General features: G+C 45.1%; 1 protein-coding gene across 1 annotated transcript in view; it reads right to left on the reverse strand.

The window, feature by feature from the left end:
- The window catches only part of Dync1h1 (dynein cytoplasmic 1 heavy chain 1), a 66498-nt gene that overhangs the window by 42657 nt on the left and 4748 nt on the right, over positions 1-19093 (reverse strand). Inside the window, exons 2-11 of the mRNA XM_075948504.1 lie at positions 13325-13412; positions 11642-11815; positions 11271-11526; positions 10835-11021; positions 8583-8854; positions 8271-8498; positions 6589-7665; positions 5957-6136; positions 4584-4733; positions 2766-2912 (exon numbers count right to left, since the gene is read on the reverse strand). Of these exons, the coding sequence (XP_075804619.1) occupies positions 2766-2912; positions 4584-4733; positions 5957-6136; positions 6589-7665; positions 8271-8498; positions 8583-8854; positions 10835-11021; positions 11271-11526; positions 11642-11815; positions 13325-13412 (2759 nt within the window). The remainder of the gene's footprint in view (positions 1-2765; positions 2913-4583; positions 4734-5956; positions 6137-6588; positions 7666-8270; positions 8499-8582; positions 8855-10834; positions 11022-11270; positions 11527-11641; positions 11816-13324; positions 13413-19093) is intronic.

Genomic DNA, 19093 nt, shown 5'->3' on the forward strand with positions numbered 1-19093 from the left:
GCATCTCCTACATCTAAGTACAATAAACAGAAACTCCCATTCACATGAAGTCACGTTCTACAGGAGGAGAGAAAAGAACACACACGTACAGATTGTCATATGGGAAGCAAGTCCGTGCAGAACGAGTAGAGAAGAGGTAGGGAATACAGGGCTGGGACAGGGAATGGTCATATTTTATTTTTTTATAGTAACTGAGGGGTCTTGAGCATGCTAGGCAAGCACTCTACCACTGAGCTTCATGCGTGTGGCTTCTGGTTGTGCCTTCAATAGAGAACCAGGGAAGGCTTTATCAGAAGGTGATATGTGAACAGAGATTAGAAAGAGGGGAAGGGATATTTGCTATCAGGGACTGTGAGCAGAGTGCCCAGTGCCAGAGTCAGTCTGTCCAGATGAGGGCCAGCAAGAGTGTAGTGAGGCCTGAGCAGAGCCAGGAGGGGAAGCAGAAATTAAGGTCAGAAAGGCAAAAAGGTACTATGGGCCCCAACAAACACCAGAACTGCAGCTTTCCTGCAAGAGAGATGGCAGGCTGTGAGAGAAGTCACAGAGGAACAAAGGTAGGGTTACTCCATCAATGGAGACTGATTTTAGATGATAGAGGCAGAGAGAAAGGCAGAAGGAACATTAGCAGCCACAGACAGTGGCACCATGGACTGCATGGGAACAGTGACTGTGGTGAAACAGACCAAGATGAACTTTACAGAGAGTAATGACAGATGTTATGGCTGACACGTTTGCTGGACTTCGTGGAAAGAAGGATGAGAGAGGAAGAAGTACAGTAAGAAGGGCACTAAGTCTGACCACAGGACAGAACAGAGATGGAGAGCAGCAACTGGAGATGGTCTGGATTCCCAGCAAGGGTCGGGTCGCATGCACAAACATGGAGATGACTGTGTCACAGCAGAGCTGGTTGAAGGTGCACAAGTATCTGAGTAGTAATGTCCAGGAATAGGCTAGCTTTCATTTGCTCAGTGTGGAAAGAGCAAGACAATGCAAAGCCTTAAACACAGAACAGGACAAGGAGGATCCAAAACAATAAGTAGATGCCGGGGACAGAAAACAAAATTCACATCATTGCGTGGTTTTGATTAGCTGGGCAAAACATACTACAAGGACGGGGGGATGGATCACAAGACACTTGCCACCAAGTCTGACATCTTGAGCCCAATTCCCAGAATGAACCTACAAGGTGAAAACAGATACCTGCCCTGCACGTTGTTCTCTGACCTCCACCTTCTCACTGTGACATGTGAAAAAGAGTGTGTGTATGCACAAACATAACCAAAATAGATAAATGTAATTCACACCCTAGAGGAGTAACATTTATGCTCAAAGTCAGGGGGGCGAAAGGTGCATTTTGGGCTGGGGAGATGGCCCAGTGGTTCTGAACACTGGCTACTCTTCCAGAGGACCCAGGTTCAATTCCTAACACCCACATGGCAGCTCACAACTGTCTGTAACTCCAGTTCCAGGGATTCCGGACACCCTCACACAGATATACAGGCAGACAAAAAAAAAAAAAAAAAAAAAAAACCAAAAAAAAAAAAAAAAAAACAAATAAAAAACCCAGGGGGGAAAAACAATGCAGATAAAAATAATAAATAAATGTATTTATTTAACTTTAAAGGGTGTGTTTCTAGTATAATTACTAAGTTCTAGAACAGTCTGCATGGCAGAGCTGTGGAATCTTTTCACTTGAAAACCACTGGTCCTACTTAGAAGTAACATTGGCTAGAATTTGGACTAACTGGTCTTTTGGGTTTTCTTTTGGCCCTGGAAGTATACCAGGAAGACTGTAATCTAGGATTTGCTTTAGGTTGTCAGTGGAGATCCACCAATGAACTGAGAACAGCTACATGCTGACAAATAAGGCTTCCGTCAGGAGCTCATGGCTCCTACTTCATAGGCTTGAAAATCTCTCTAAGAGTAGGAGCTGGCTGTGGCCATCCCTGTATCCAGGAGGCTGAGGGTGGTGGTCAGCTGGGACTATACAGTGAAACCCTATATCCAAAACCAAACCAAATAACAATGGAGTAGGGAGGGAACAACAGTAGGACTGGGATTACAAAAGAAGTTCATGGACCAGGCTCAGTGACAGGTGCCTTTAATACCAGTGCTCAGAAGGCAGAGGCAGAAGAATCTCTGAGCTTAAGGCCAACATGGTCTATATACTGAGTTCCCAAAGAGCCAGGGTGATGGAGGAAGGTCATTGGCTAATAAAGGAACTGCCTTGGCCCATCTCATTGGTTAGGAGATAGGTGGGAGGAGTAAACAGAACAGAACGCTGGGAGGAAGAGGAAGTGAGCTCAGACTTGACAGCTCTCCTCTCCAGAGCAGACGCCTCAGAGAGAGATGCCATATTCCCCGCTCCAGGGAAGATGCACGCTATGAAGCTCCGACCCATGATGGACTTAGGCTAGAATCTTCCCGGTAAGACCGGTGCTATACAGATGATAAGAAATGGGCTAGTCCAGGTGTGAGAGTTAGCCTAGAAGAGGCTAGGTAGAAATGAGCCAAGCAGTGTTTAAATGAATACAGTGTCTGTGTAATTATTTCGGGGCATAAGCTAGCTGAGCAGGCGGCTGGGGTGTTGGGGACGCAGCCCCGCCGCTCCTTATTACTACACCAGGGCTACATAGAGATGCTGTTTGAAAAAACCAAAGGCGCTCACGGAGGAGACTTTGAGGAGATGAGGAAGGAGGCTGCAAACACCAAGCTTTCCCTTAGGACATGGAACCAGCTGAGACCTAGTCAGAGGGCATGTTTACCTGGTACCTCTGACTCTGGATCCTGGGCAGGGACAGCACAACCATCTTCCAGGCGAACATCTCCTGGTATAGCTTGTACCTGCACTCTTCAATGGGTGGATTCAAATAGATTACCTGATTTGTTATTCTTAGCTCATGAACAATGTTCTGTTAAAAAAAAAAAGTTTTGTTTTTACTCAGTAACATGTTTCAATAAAACTGTTTTGATTCTTAACGACCTTTTTCTAAATCATGACATTTTCAGTTAGAACCACAAAGTCTGTCACTTCTTTTTTCAGTCGCACTCCTGGGCTAGTTCATATTTGTCTCCCTAAGATCACACGAGGCTGGGGGCAGGTACTGTCTCATCTGCTCCAGGTGCCCTGTTACCTGGGCTGGAAAACACAATAGGTACTCGTAGAAACCCACATGCTCAATAAAATGACCTTGTGGCCTGAAAACCAAGTATTACTGAAGCAAGGTGAATGCGGGCCCTGTTGCCAGCCATATGGGGACTCATCTGATCTCCCGTCTATGCTACTAGTAGCAAGTCAGCGCTTCAGGCTAATCCAGAATTCCAACTTTATCTCTACTGGGTAATGAATTTATTACCTAAGACACCCTTAATGTTTCATTGGGATATAATATTTTAAAAAGCAGGCTTATGGGCCGATGACACAGCTCAGCTGAGAAAGCTGACTGGTGCTAAGCCCTGACAGCTGAGTTTGACCCCTAGGACCCACATGGAAGGAGAGAACTAACTCCCAAGAGGCGTCCTCTGACTTCCACAAGCACGTCATGGTACCATCCTCCTCCGCCCAGTAAATAAATGTAATCTAAAAAATTTACCCATAGGCCAGGCGATGGTGGCACACACCTTTAATCCCAGCACTTGGGAGACAGAGGCAGGCGGATCTGTGAGTTCGTGGCCAGCCTGGTCTACAAGAGCTAGTTCCAGGACAGGCTCCAAAACTACAGAGAAACCCTGTCTCGAAAAAAACAAAAACAAAACAAAAAAATTTACCCATAGTATGCTTTAGGAACAAATAAATACAATACTAAAAAAGTTCTAAAAAATTAAGAGTTAAAGAAGAAAGAGGGGATATAGTGGTGCACATCTTTAATTCCAGCACTCAGGAGGAAGAGGCAGGCAGATCTCTGAGTTCAGACTACCCATAGGCTACAGAATGAGTTTCAATGATAAGGTCCAGAGAGACCCTGTCTCAAGGGGGAAAAAAAAGGGCCAGGAGAGATGGCACAAGCAGTTAAGCCCACACACTGTCTATTAGAGGACCTGAGTTCAGTCTCAGCACCCACATCAGGCAGCTATGAGCTGCCTGTAATTCCAGCTCCAAGCAATCTGACAGCCTCTTCTGACCTCTTCAAGCACATGGCAAGCATGCGCGTGCGTGCGCGCACACACACACATAAACATTTAATAAAATGTTTTAAAAAATTATAAAAAAGAAAAAAGATAAAGCTTGTAGTTTAAGAAAGTACCCATGGCTTCTCTCAGATCAAGCACCACATCGCTGGTGATGCTAACGTTCATCAACTGGCTAAATGGTGTCTGTCCGGCCTTTCAACCATAAGGAGACTTCTTCATAGTCCTGGTGCCAGGGATTCAATCTAGGCCTCCCACATTCTAAGCAAGTGCCTTAACACTGAGCTACATCCCCCGACCTTGCTCTCACAGGTACTTTTTTTTGAGACTTGGTCTCACTATAGCCCAGGCCGACCTCAAACTTATGATCCTCGTGTCTCAGCTTCTAGAGGTACTTCCCAAGAGGGGAGGAACTGTTTTGCTGATACCCAGCTGAGTGCTCAGGAGATACTCACTTTGATCTTTGGCTCTCCACCAGGCTTGTGACTAACTTGTGGAGCATCTGTGTCCATGTCAACTTCTGCTTTATCTTCAGCTTGTCCAAGAAGAACCTGGGTCCAAGCTCTGAGCCCAGCTTGCAGACGAACACCCAGGATCCTCTCAATCTACAGGGAAAACAGGGTCACTGAGTGCTTGCTTTTGCAGGTCGGCTCACACAGAATGAGAATAAGAAAGTGGCAGGTGTTCCACTTCCGTCATACCTGCAGCCTAATCTTGGCTACCTTCTCCACCTTTGGGACTTGTGGGCAAGTCTCCCCAGCTCCTAAGTGACAAGGAGACTTAATGCCATGCTGCAGATGGCTGTTACTTATGATGGAAAACTCACTTTAAGGGCTGTTTTGTGGGGCTTGGAGGTGAAACTATAAACACTGTGGTTTGGAGATCACAGAGGAGAAGAATGCCTTCTCTGTCCAGAATGAGCAAACTCCTGTATGACTGACAGGACCTCTGAATGACTTTGCCACCAGCATGCCCTAGGCCATATAACACTGCAGGAATGTAAGGGCCGAGGGCTATCCACAATATTTGTGGGCCTTTAACTTTCCTTCCTACTGTTATCCTCTATGTGGAAACCATTTTATTTTGCTTGTTTGTTTTTGTTTTTTGAGACAGGGTTTCTCTGTGTATCTCTGGCTGTTCTGAACTCACTCTGTAGACCAGACTGGTCTCGAACTCACAGAGATCTGCTTGCCTCTGCCAGAGTGCTGGGATTAAAGATGTGTGCCTGACTTGTGGAAACCATTTTAAATTTAAGGAAGAGAACCAGCCATATTCAAATCTATGACTTCTGCTATGGCCTCTCTAGCCACTTGTCCTCTCCAAATGCAGCAGTAAGAAAAGCCAGTCAGTCCTGGTCTCACGCTCCTACAGCTTTAGGAATTTGGTGTAGAGAGGGCAGTCATCAGAAAAGGAAGTCTGGAGGGCTAGGGACTGTGGGACGGATCAATGGTGAGCAAGGCACTGGAAACCCATCCCCAGCATCACCACCATTGCCACCAAAAAATGAAAAAGAAAAAAAAAACCCCATAAAACTAAACAACTAAATTGTATGACCAGGAGGGAAAGGCCAACAGGAACCTGGTAAGTCTCCAGCAAAAAAGGAGGAACTCCCCTCTATGCCCCAACTCCCTGCTCCCAGCTGAGAATCACAGGGGACAGGGCCCATAGCATTCTCCTGTGGCATTAGTTGAGGATTCTGGAGGAACAAGACCAGTTAAATAAATATCTAAGGAAAATGCTTTCCAGACAAACTAAAGGCCATACCTAACAGGGCCCACACCCGCAGGGACCACAGAGACGAGAAGTGCTCTGGCCAACCCAGTAGTACCTCCATGTCCAGCTTGTTGACCCAGATAGGCAGATTGGAGTAAGAGTGCAGGTTTAGGTCGTCTACTGCCTTCTGGACTCTGTTCAAGATTTCAGAGAATGTCTTGTGATCATACATGCAGGTTTCCAAGGAACGGACTTCCAGGTCTATTTTTTCCTCAATAATCAGTAAATCGTCCACCTGGAGGGAGATATATTTAGGATTAACACATCCTCTTGCTCTATGACTTGTATTCATGCTCCTCTCGTGAAGCACTCTGCTCACCGAGAGCAGAGAAGTCTGTAAAGAGCTAGCCCTAGCTGCTGGAGTGAGGATGCTGCTCCCCCTGCACAGCCCAGAGAGGAAAGGATGGCCAGGAACACCATCAGTGTCTTTCCCTCTGCCCTGCTCAAGGAACAAGCACCCCAGCAGTTCTGGAGCCCTCTCCCTCTAGCTGTACTGGCACACACCTATCAGCCCCAATGTCCTTCTCTATCTAGGCTTCTCAGTGTTACTCGCCGGTATTCCCAAAGCTCCAGGAAATCTCTCCTCCCTGGGCTCCAGTGGCCCTAGCTTCACTCTTAAAGACTGCTGGGCAGAACAAGTATTCCCTGACTTGGTGACTAGATTCCCCATGAATGCTGAAGGGTTACCTTCTCCTGGAAGTTGAACACCGTCTCTGCCAGGCGCTGCACGTAAGGGTCGAGTTTGTAGGACTCCCACACCAAGGCGATGCCTTCTGCAATCAAGGCCTGCACCTCCTTCTTCAAGCCAGCTACCAAGAGCGAGATGGTGTTGCGTTCCTCCACCTTCTCACAGGTACGTTCATAAGTGCGGACACTTTCAATCAGTGAGATGGCAAATGGGTAGAGTTGGTTGGCTTGGTGAGCCTTGTTCACAATTGCAAGTGGCACACGGAAGCCAAGCCACTTGAGGTTTCGGACTTCTTTGGACAGTGTTATGATCTCTGGAAGGAAGTTCACCTTTAGTTTGAGCACATTCCCAGTGCGACCCCGCACACGAGCACTCTCGATGGTGAAGATACGCCCTGAGACACCAAGGTTGCGCTGCTGAACCTTCCTTGCCCAGTCATCGAAGATTTCCTGGGTATTGAGCTTCATACGAAAGCTGTCTCCATCCTGCTTCAGCTTCTGCCCTTCCACGTGGTTCTCCCAACCTTTGCCCAGGACATCTTCTACGCGCTTCATGTAGGCAGTGAGCTGTCTGTCAATCTGTTTAGCCCAGATGATAGAGCCTGACACGGGGGGCAAGTCACGGACATGACTCATTTTACAAGCTTGGCTTTGTGGGTACTGGACCTTGAACTTGTCATGAAGAGATTCAATGTCATCTTTTACACGCTGGATTAGCTGGGTCTGGTATTCACGAATGGCCCCTCGGATGTGGGGGCGGACAAACAGTGCATTGAACCTGGAGAAAATCCTAAACATCTCATTGGCATTCTTGGCTGTGCCAAGTTGATCTCGAAGGCGGGCAGTGATGCGGGTCTCCACACGGTCAATCCTCTCATCATATCTCTTCATTGCAGCCTCCCAAGCCTCTGTACCTTCTTTGGAAACATCCAGCCCATCCACTTCCTTGACATTCTCATAGGCCAGGTTCACCTCCTCAATAGCATTGGCATCTGCAGCATCAAAGAGGACCTCAGCAACTTTCATGTCTTGGGGTTCGGGGGCCTCTCCCTGGTTCTGTTGTGCAACTGCTGTGACCTAAAAGAAAGATTTGGAACAAAAAAACACTTGCAAAAGCGGTTCACTCTGTCATATGCAGAGTCATGCAGCAATGCGGGGTTTTTAAACCTTTATTACTTTATTATCACAATTCAATCATGACCATACTATAAATCTCCTCGCACGTTTTTGTCTTTACTATATCTTTTCAAAAAGGAAAGAATAGTTGGTAAGAAAGAAGTGGGAAAGCAAAGAGGAGAAAGAACATATACAGGACTAAGATGTACAAAGAAAAGAGACAAGGAACCACTGAATTATTTTAATAAAGCTCAGAGATAGCAATCATTTTATGTAATTTATGGGCAAAGACTCTGTAGAAGCCACAAAGTACAATCTAAAGCCCAGGGTGTCTGTTCTAGGGCTCTCAGGGTAAAGGGCAGAAGGAATGGATTGAGCATGGTGGGAGACTCTGCCTCTGAGCTGGACGCCATGCTGAGCACACTATGTATTTGGAGACCTATTACAATATACTGCAGCATCAAGAGATCTCAAAGATGACAAGAGTAGAACTAAAGGAAAAACACTACATACAAAGCAGTTAATTCTTTTCAAGAATTAAAGAGGCATCAAAACAAGGAGCATACTTGAGGCCTCAGGACCCTGACGATGACAGCCCTCAGCTGCTCATGCTGGCGGCGGAACTTCCTCATCTGGTCAAGGCGCGCCTGGAGCTTCCTGTGAGCAGGGTTGATGCGCCACACCATCTTCAGGTTCTCCTCCCGCTTCCTTTTGACGATGTCTCTCAATAGCACCTGGAGCTTCTCATACTCATCATCCCACGTCTGGAAGACTTCGAAGCAAGCCACCATGACCTATGTGAAACGTGGGGGATGGGCTTGTCGTTACATCACATTAGCTCACTGGTTCAAGGTGGTTCTCTAAGAACTAAGACTTACTTTTTCAAATTCCTCATAAGCTACATGCATCAACTTCCTAGTGCCCAAGACTTTGAGCAGCTGAGAACTCAAGTCCCTGGAAATTGCCTCCACAAGGCGCAGAGCCCGCTGAATGGGGTATTTTGTGTTTCGGATCTTTCTCAGATGTGTGAAAATTGCAACAAGAGCCTGTCTTATTTTGTCCAGCTCAGTGGCAGACAGCAAGTCATTCAGAGGGAAGTCTTTCATCAGAGGATTGTAGTCATTCACTGTTTCCAATGCCTGCTTGAGACCTAGATCAGATTGAAGGAAAGGGTTAATGGCTTTCGTGGAAAGTAATAAAGTCAAGTAAACTATGTCTTAACTATGGAATGCATTTTGATGTTACAAATGTTACAAAAAAAACATTTATGATATTTGAAAAAGAAAACAGTAACAGCCCTATGGTGGCCTCAGTTTTGCTTTTCTTTTCTTTTTTTGTTTTTTGTTTTTTGAGACAGGGTTTCTCTGTAGCTTTGGTGCCTGTCCCAGAACCAGCTCTTGTAGACCAGGCTGGCCTCGAACTCCCAGAGATCCACCTGCCTCTACCTCCCGAGTGCTGGGATTAAAGGCGTGCGCCACCACCGCCCAGCTCAGTTTTGCTTTTCTTAAGAGCAGAGATGGGTTGATAGACAGCATAGTAGTTAAGAGCACTGGCTGCTCTGGTAAAGGACCTGGGTTTGGTTCCCAGCACCCACACAGGAGCTCACAGCCATTGTAAGTTTTCAGTTCTAGAGAACCCAATATCCTCTTCTGGCCTTGGTGGGCACTATGTACACACATGCTGCATGCACACACGCGTGCACACACACATGCACAACACTTGCACACGTTAAAAATGAATGGTAGCCAGCGCTGAACTACTAGAGGCAACTGCACGACTTAACTTTAGTATTATCTACACATTTTACTGTAATAATTAAGTTTAGAGAAACTTCAATGTCAGCCTTAAGAACACTCACTCATGGCTGAATTTAAATGTATCATTATGAACATGGAACTATCAGGAAAAACTGGCTTTTGATCTACCTCTTCCTCTGACATAAGATTTTAAAAAAGTATTAGGGAAGATTCAAAGCAAGATGTGGTGGTATACACTTGTTACCCCGGTACCGGGGAGACGCAGACAGGATGGTCAGGATTTCAACGTCATCCTTGGCTATATAGCAAGTTTGAGGCCAGTCTGGGCTACATGACATGAAAGCCCATCTCAAAAAACAAAACAAAACAAAACAAAAAGGAAGAATAAGGAAAAGAGAAAGCGGGAGTGCACAAGAGTGCTGAGGAATGTCAGTCAACATTTGTAAGGCAGTCATGGTACCCTGAGGGGCTCCACTTAAAATGTTGAGCACCATACTTTGTGGTGAGGAAATAAATGGGTCTTAATTACTTGATTTTTGTGGCTATGAAGCTTAGAGAAATGCTTCACAGATGGTTATCTGGCCAAACATTTCTGGGTTCAGTACATGTCAATGCAACTTCACTCCCAGGGTCCTACTAAAAACTAATAGTTAACCTACTACAGAATTTGGGACTGAACCCAACACTTAATGTTTGCTAGGCAAGCTCTCTACCACTGAGCTACATTCCTATCCCTTAGTTATTTTTGAAAGGGTCTTGCTATATAGACCAGGCTGGCCTTGACTTTAGAATCCTACCTCTAACTCCAAAGTTCTCTGATTAGGCTGGGGGATAGCTCAGTGGAAGAGCATTTACCAAGTATCTAAGAAACACTGGGTTCAAGTCTCAGCACTGGGGGTAGGGGAGAGGAGCTGCTGAGATGAAAAGTGTGTGTTCCATGCCCAGCTCTGCGCTTACTGACCATTTAGGAGAAGGAAGGCAGAGAAGGTAACAGACTGCGGAACAAGGCAATGACCATCTGACTACTGAGCAACCACACAGGGAGAAACACAAGCCAAGTCCCAGGGTTCACTATCCTCAGGCCTAGAAACTGTCTTAGTTTCTTAAAAGCCACGAAAGGGAAAGGAATGTGCAGGTAGGGAGGGGAGCCCTAAAATTTCATCCCATAGAACGAAGGGAAGGATGAGGCAAGATGCCAGAGAGAAAAAGGGTTACGAGTTAGACTAGCAGTGTTAGAGCATGTCCCACTGATACATGCAAGGCTGGGCCTCGTTGATCCCCAAGTGCATCTACTAATTCTCATCTAAATCATCAAAGACATTAAGAAGCAAGAGCAACAACTTGCCTATCAGATGATCAGTTTTGGATTTTACCTGTGTCGGTGTCAAAACTGACAGTGGCATGGAAACGTTTGCCATGCTTCAAGATGTCTAGAGTCAGGAGGACCTCTGGGCTCTCCCGCTTCTCCTGGATACGGTACAGCGCTCGTTCCAAGTTCAGCCAAAAGCTGATTTCCTGCAAGGCAGTTCCTGATGCAGGATCTCGATCGAGTTTGGTCACCTTTGAAAATAAGATGACATTGACTTGTAAGTCTCAAGTCGATCTCTCCCCTATACATTTGAAGGGTTTGGTTTGAAGCTTGGCGTGATGGCTGGGTTAATCGCTCCCACAGTTCGCACTATACCCGCTATTCTCCTGAACTCTGGCCCTGCATGAATACCTCTAGAAGCAGGAGGGGCTCCAGTCGTCATGTTATCACAAGAAGACAAGCCATTCATTTCACACTGGCTTTCAGTTATGTGCTCTTACCTTTTGAATTTCTCGGATCCACCGATTAACTCCAGACTGTAACTGGTTAAGAAAAGTTGGGTCTTCAACTTTATCTCCAAAATCTGTGACTTTGGGCTTCTCTCCACGCTCATAGCACTGCTTTGCGACATTTGTGATAATGGGATGAATCGGTAAGCTGATCTCTGGGATCTCAATATTCTGCTGCAGGTGAAGGAGTCCCATCTCAAGTTCTGCAATCTTTTTTTCAACTGAAGGAGCCATTTTATCACCATCCCTACAAACACATGATGTATCTCAGAACTGGAGCATTCTTTAAGTCTGTTCAGTACCAATGAGATACACCTTTGTAATGCGATGGAGCCAAGACGCAGTCAGAAAGCAGTGCTTACCTGTCTGCCTTGCCAGATTCTCTGATGTAGGACTTAAAAAAAGGAGCCACTGCATTGCTGATGAAGGAATGTAGTGTTTCATATGGCGAGTCTTCACTGAGCGTGAGGACTCGGAGCTGGGAGGACACTGGTTTATCTGCATCGATCACAGGGGTTCGCTTGATGAATGCCAAGCTACAAGGCAAAAAAACCCAAAAAACAAAACAAAAAAAAAATCAGAACAGGGAAGCCCCATTCTTAATTAGTTTTAACAATTATAGTTTTTATTTGAATGAATGTTTAACTTAAAATTATATTAAAAACAGACTGAGCTAGGTAGGTGTGGTGGCGCACACCTTTAATCTCAGCACTCAGAAGGCAGAGGTAGGGGTATTATCTCTCTGAGTTTCAGGCCAGCCAGGAATATACAGTGAGACCCTGTCTCAAACTAACCAATAGCTGCTTTTCTAGTTGTGACCGTGTTCCTTTCCCACTGTGGGAGAATGACTGTATCCTGTATCAGAACATGGTTATAGTATGTTCCATGACAGCAGGCAAAGGTAACAACTGGGCTGGCAGAATTCACAGTTCTGGCTTAAAACCAACTCCTCAAGCTACTGCAAGCTGTGCATCAATCGAACCTGCGCTCGTGTTAACTGTCATCAATCATATCTGCACTAGTGTTAATTGTTACTAACTGTACCTGCACCACTGTGCACCAAAGACCTATTAACTATCATGTCAGCTCAGAAATAAAAACCACGTACCAGCTAACTGGCCACTTCTCCCAATATCACGCCTTAATTTTTTCATTCTCTTCCCCACCTCCAGATGCCACTTCAACTAGATTTCCTATTTCCCTAATATATCACATGGGCCGATGACATGGTTCAGTGGTTAAGGGCACCTGACGCCAAGCCTAATAAGCTGAGCTCAATCCCCCAACCCTGGAATCCACATGGTGGAAACAGAGCAAAGACTCCTGTGGGTTGTATTGTGACAGCCCCCTCCCCCCATGGTAGAGTGCTTTCAGTACTACAAAAGATGGAAAACTGAAGGAAAAATTAATATATGTATTCTTGCAGTGCAGGTCACTGTGCTTCCCCAACCCACGCATGGCAAATGCAACTCCTATCTGGGAGCCCTACCCCAGTCCAACTGTGCACAACTCTTGTGCAGACGAGGCTGAGCCCAAACACTAGATCCTCCTGCTTCAGTCTTCTAAATGCTGGGCACAGTGTGTACCACTGCACTCAGCAACTCCCCTGTGCCTTGAAACTGCGTAAGAAGTCTTGACTCCCGATGCAGAATAATGACAGTATTCATATATGCAAATCTGAAAGTTTCTACTGGAATTATGAGTTGATACAAATTTTCTGGAAGGCAGCATGCATTAAAATTTTAATGATGTCATTTCTGTGAATTAGAAAGACTTCTTTGAAGGATTTATCCTAAAAAGAATCAGGCCTGTACACAAGAATGTTTACTATTCAGTTATAATGATGAAAATAAGATAAAAGCTGAGATTATTTATTATCAGACCAATGATTACAATCTGACTGAAGCCTGAAGCTCCTCGTGAGTACACGACAGCTCAAGCATAACCAACACCATGTACGACTAGTAAAGCTGGAGGGCTTCAGACCCACAGACCTAGAAATCCTGCGTGTCTCACTGACAGAATGGCATACTCACACGACTTACCTGTTGGACTTGACCCCGTAATGAATGTCTATGTTGATGTTATAGGAAATGAATTCTTTCTCCTCTTCTCCTTCATCCCCAACATCCTCTACAAGGAATAATAATAATAATATCAAATTCACATTGGCATTTCTAACTTCTTACCTATCAAGTCTACAGACTGGCCCTCACCCCACCCACCCCACCTCACCTCTCAAGACCCAGGGTGTTGATACTACCTGTTTTTCCTGACCCCGAAGTTGGGCGTTTGTTTGCTGTGTGATCTTGGGGACAGGAGGCTGACGACTCTGTATCTTCCGGGCAATACTAGGGCATGGATTGTTGGAAGGACTAACAAGAGGACACAAATGCAGTCCCAGGCTAGACATGCCCGTGGGCAGTGCCAGTGGTTTTGCCGAATTCTCACTGTCCTGGCCCATACACTCACCTTCTGTGTCCCAAATGTACAAATCTCTTTCCTTTCCAAGTATACAGGTCGTAGTATATGACATGACAAGCATTTCTATGTCATACAGTCAGCCCTAGGCTGGCAGAACTATTAGCCCTGTTGTCTAGGTACAGAGTGTAAGTAAATGGTCCCCAAGACACTCAGGCAGAATCACCATGAGGATACAGAGACCACAATTCCATACAAGCTATTCACCAGCACATGCAGGCCAAGGCCACGGGTGAAGACTGCTGGAAGACTGCTGGAAGACTGCTGACAAGAAATGACCCCAAAGGCAGTCATCCAGCTTTTCCTTTGCCCTGCCAAGCACCTGTCAGTCTGCTGTGGGCTCCAGATAGAACCCGCCTCTTCCACTGAAGCTAATGGGAGGCAAAGATCTTGTGGCCCACAAAGCACACAGGTCCCACACAAAGCTTATTGGAACTTGGCTATATGACAGGCTCAAGAGGCATGTGAGTCAGACATCTAAACTAAAAATGAAAGTTATAGAAAGAACTTATAAGAGTAATCTGGGTGTAGTGGCACAGGCCTTTCTTTAATCCTAGCACCCAGGAGGCAGATGAGTATCAGTGAGTTCAAAGCCAGTCCAGTCTACCTAGTGAAACTATCTCAAAATAAAAGAATATTATAATAAAGTAATAAGACAATACAAGCTTCTCTATCAAGTAATAGCCTTTGATGCATGTGAGCATTCTAGTTGAATTATCTCCACACTGATTCACAGTGTGAAACACCAGTATTAGCAAAATCTACATACAATTTACGGATTTAACAGGACTATTTATACATTTCCTTTTTTATATCACCTCATTTTTTTTTTTTTTGAGACAGTGTTTCACTGTATAACCCTGGCTGGCTTTTGCTAAGATTAAAGGCATGAGCCACCACACCAGTCTTGCCTTTATTTTAAGCCACCAGGTAGGCGAAAGGGCAATAAACCTAACAGAAGATGCAGAGGCTGAGTGTGTGAACTTCACATTCATGAGCAGAGAAGGGCAAAGGACACTGAACTGGGGGTCTACAAGGCTTCTTTAGGAACTCGGGTATAAAATACAGAGCCTGAGCAAATGCTATCTGCTTTGTTAGTTGAAGATGAGACAAAGCAAAATTCTAAATTTTGATGTTCGCATGAAATGGGTGGAGCTGAAGATCACTGCAGTTAAGTGAGTAAGTTCATGATCAGCGGACTCAAAGACCACAGGTCTTCTCTCCTGTAGGCTTTGGATTTAAGTGGAGTGGGGTTGGGGGGTAGGAAGGGGACCATGAGAGGTGAGGAAGCAATCTTAAGGGGGAGGGAGTAAAACACAGATGAAAACAGAAGTGGGAACATTAGGGGGAAAGAGGGGATCAGGTAGGATGGGAGAGAGCAGAGGGGAATGGGGCTGAATAATAAATAGAGTAAAATGACACCTATGTGTGCAAATGCTGTAATCAAAATCACCTCTTTGTAAGCTAACTTTAAAAATAAAATCCACACTAAAAACCATGATATGTAGTGTATCTTATCCAGAAGACATTTCTTCCAAACAACTGTTGTTGATATAATTTTAGGAAGAGGGGGAAGAAGTGGGTGGCAGAACATTCTAGTATACCTAGTACTACCTCTTGTTTTTAAAAGTAATGACTGTCATTATGTGAGCGTTGGCATCTTCTGACAGTACTCTGAAGGCCTCAGGCACACTGAGAACACAAGACAGTGACTACCTCAGATACTACCTGCCACTTCTCTATGGCACTGGAGTCCCTGCTCTTGACTGTGTTGGTATTCTGCATCTCAGCAGAGGAAAGAGATTGTCTACTGTGTGCTGTGTGAATGCTGAAAAGCACCCCCTGTAGGTGCAGAATGTTTGCATCTGTCGGCTGTATGGTTCCCTCAGAAGCACCCAGTTGTCCAAGAGATCCAGCATGCTCCTCCTGGGCAGGCCCTCCCATGGGCTTGCTCAAATGAGTAACTGTAGAATATCAAAGGAGCGGCTTAATTTTTTTTTTTTTTGGTTTGAGACAGGGTTTCTCTGTGGTTTTGGAGCCTGTCCTGGAACTAGCTCATGTAGACCAGGTTGGTCTCGAACTCACAGAGATCCGCCTGCCTCTGCCTCCCAAGTGCTGGGATTAAAGGCGTGCGCCACCACCGCCTGGCTATTTTTTTTAACTTTCTAAAAACTGTCCAAAAACCCTTTATAAACAAACTGGTTTTCCAATCACTCAAATTAGGCTACATTACAAGATAACCCTGCTGCCTGAAAGTAGCCATAGCTATGCCTGCAATCGCTAAAATTCAAGTGTAAGACAAAGCACATAAAAACACACTGGCAAGGCCGTGGAATTATGAACTATTTTCTTGTCAAGCCTGGTGGCGAATGCCTTTAATGCTAGTACTCAGGAGGCAGAGACAGGTGAACCTCTGTGAGTTCTAGGCCAGTCTGGTCTACAGAGCAAGTTCCAGGACAGCCAGGGCTACACAGAGAAACTGTGTCTCCCAAAACAAAATCAAAAAGAAGAGAAAGAAAAAAGAAAGAAATACTGTTCCCTTTAGTTTTCTAAAGTAATTCCACCATTTAGGAAGCAGATGCAGGTGAATCTCTGTGAGTTCGAGGCTAGTCTGGTCTATAGAGCTAGTTCCAGGCAGTCAAGACTATACAAAGAAATTCTGCCTCAAAAAACCATAAATAAATAATAGATAGATAAATGAAATGTATCACCAAGTAACTGTCAACTAACACACAGACAATAAAGACAATAAAGAACACTCTGTAACAACTAAACGAAACCCTTGGTACAACTGAAAACTATGGAGCATTTCTCCCGATGGTCACCACCATTCACAGAAATACAGTTACGGAAGAGAAGCGGGCAGATGCCAGGTCTCAACCTGTGGCCTGTACTTCTTCTTAATCAAATCGGCTCCATGGCCCACTCCAAGCAATGTGTCAGGGCTCTGTAGCCAACGTTACAGAACAACACTAGGAGCACTGCAGTGCTGCAGAAAGTGGCTCAGGCTGGCTCAGGAAGACACGCCCAATGACATAATCTTCAGACAGGAAGAACCTGGACAGTCCTGCGGCTTTGGCGAGATGGAAGCCATCCGCAGTCAGGCAGTCTTGTTATATAAATTCCTGGGAAATAACTACAGACATCAAAGTCTGAATACGCTCAAATCCCACTTACAGAATGGTATAATGTTTGACAAACTGCCATCAAATAATCTTTTTGCAAAAGGCCAAACTTGATGGCATACACCTGTGATCTCAGCACCAGGGAGGCAGAGACAGAAAGATCACAAGTTTCAGTCAGCCTGGTCTACAGAGTGAGTTCAGGTTAGCCAGAGTTATGGATCACTTCCAGAACAGTGTGTGCTCCCTTTTTGTCTCTATAAAGACATTTGATTATTAATTGCTATTAATAGGAAAGTTGTGACTGCCTTCTATCTAGAAGGTTATCTACAAACACAACATACGTGTTTTATCAGATGGAACATTTCAATAAGTCTCAAATCAGGTTCCTGAGGCCTGTGAGTTCCCGGTTAATACAGTTAACACAGGTGAAGAATCCAAGCACAGAACTCAGGAAGTGCTGCGCTGCGCTGCACTCTGTGCTGGTCCACACTGACAGGCAAAGGTCAACTGGCAGGAGCACTTGGATGTGCATGCTTCTATGGACAGACCAGTATGTCTCAAATTACTAGTGCAAATTAGGAGCACACTGCATCTTAATGAAATTCAAACGCAGTAAGAATGCACTTCCCTCACCTGAGTAGACATTTTCGTCAAGTGTGGTGACTGGGAAGATAAGAAAGGGGATAAAGGGATAAAGCTTGGTCATTCCCTCTCAACTTTCTGCCAACCACAGAGCAGATGAAGGCATTCCTGCCCTTCATCCCACAACAACTGAGCTGTTACAAGTTCCTGGATTTATGTTTTACCTTTTTTCCTCTTGAACCCTCTTTTCTCATGTGAATGCTTTAGCTTTATCCCTTTTTCATCTCTGATGCTAAGGACCAGGACTTCGAGGCCGCACCACCCCCTATGCTGGTACTGGGCTAAGAACTCTGAGAAAGTCAGGTTTTCTCAACCTGAAAGGTTTGCAAAGAAACAGCCTTTTGGGTGTGTTAAGGAAGCACTATACCCCACTTACTACTTGTAACTGGTATAAAACTTAGTTCATTTAAACAGAAAGTCACTAATGCTGAAGGAACTTAATACTTCTTTTCTGGAAAATACTTCTTTTCTGGAAATGAGGTCTCACACAATCTAGGCAGGCCTTGGATTCGACCTTGAACTCCTGATTCTCCTAATTCCACCTCCCAAGCACTGGAATTATGGACCTGCACACCAAGTGCTGGGAACCAAACCAAAGACTCCATAAGCACCCTACCACGTGTTGGGGATGAAATCAAAGACTACATATGCACCCTAGCATCTGAGATATCTCCCAGTCCCAAGGACTTAGTACTTTTTCAGTTAATATTAATTTAGAAGAAATAATTGATAAGAAATAGACTAAAACAAATGTTTGTATCCTTAAAAATTTTTTAATATTATTGTATGTGCATGTGTGTTTTGCCTGAATGTACATCTGTGTACCACTTGTATGCCTGTTGCCCATGGAGGCAAAAAGAAGTTGAGAGTCACCAATGTAGGGGCTGGGAATCAAGCCCAGGTCTTCTGCAAGGGCAGTGAGTGCTCTTAACCACTGAGTCATATTTCCAGCATCAATCATTCCCATCTCAATAGAGGCACTGAAGAATTGCATACACTAGCTTTCAGGTTTAAGAATTCTTCAAGCCGGGCGGTGGTGGCGCATGCCTTTAATCCCAGCACTTGGGAGGCAGAGGCAGGCGGATCTCTGTGAGTTCGAGACCAGCCTGGTCTAGAAGAGCTAGTTCCAGGACAGGCTCCCTGTCTCGAAAAACCAAAAAAAAAAAAAAAAAAAAAAGAATTCTTCAAAAATCCTTTGCCTTTCACCAAACCCCTCTCCTCAAGGCCCAGGGATCTATCTGAAAGCAGAGGTGGGAAAACTGTGAACCAGATGTTGTGGAGACTTCAAGAAAAAGGAGTCTTTCAGACACAACAGAACAGCCACATGAATGAACAAGCTAACAGAGACTGTGGCAGGATGCGTAGGACCTGCACAGGTTCAAGCCTGACAGGGCCCCAGTATGGTGAAAGAGAAGTGAATGCAGGCTCCACCCATAATCAAGAAGCTGTCTACAATTAATACCTGCTGGCAAAGGGAAAACCAGTTTTCTCCAGTGAAGTCTCACTGGGTAATCAACCACACTTCAGGGCAGGCCCTATGTTCAGGAGCAGTTGGCCAACACAAAA

Source organism: Microtus pennsylvanicus, chromosome 14 (genome assembly GCF_037038515.1).
Source record: "Microtus pennsylvanicus isolate mMicPen1 chromosome 14, mMicPen1.hap1, whole genome shotgun sequence".
Classification (NCBI taxonomy): Eukaryota; Metazoa; Chordata; class Mammalia; order Rodentia; family Cricetidae; genus Microtus; species Microtus pennsylvanicus.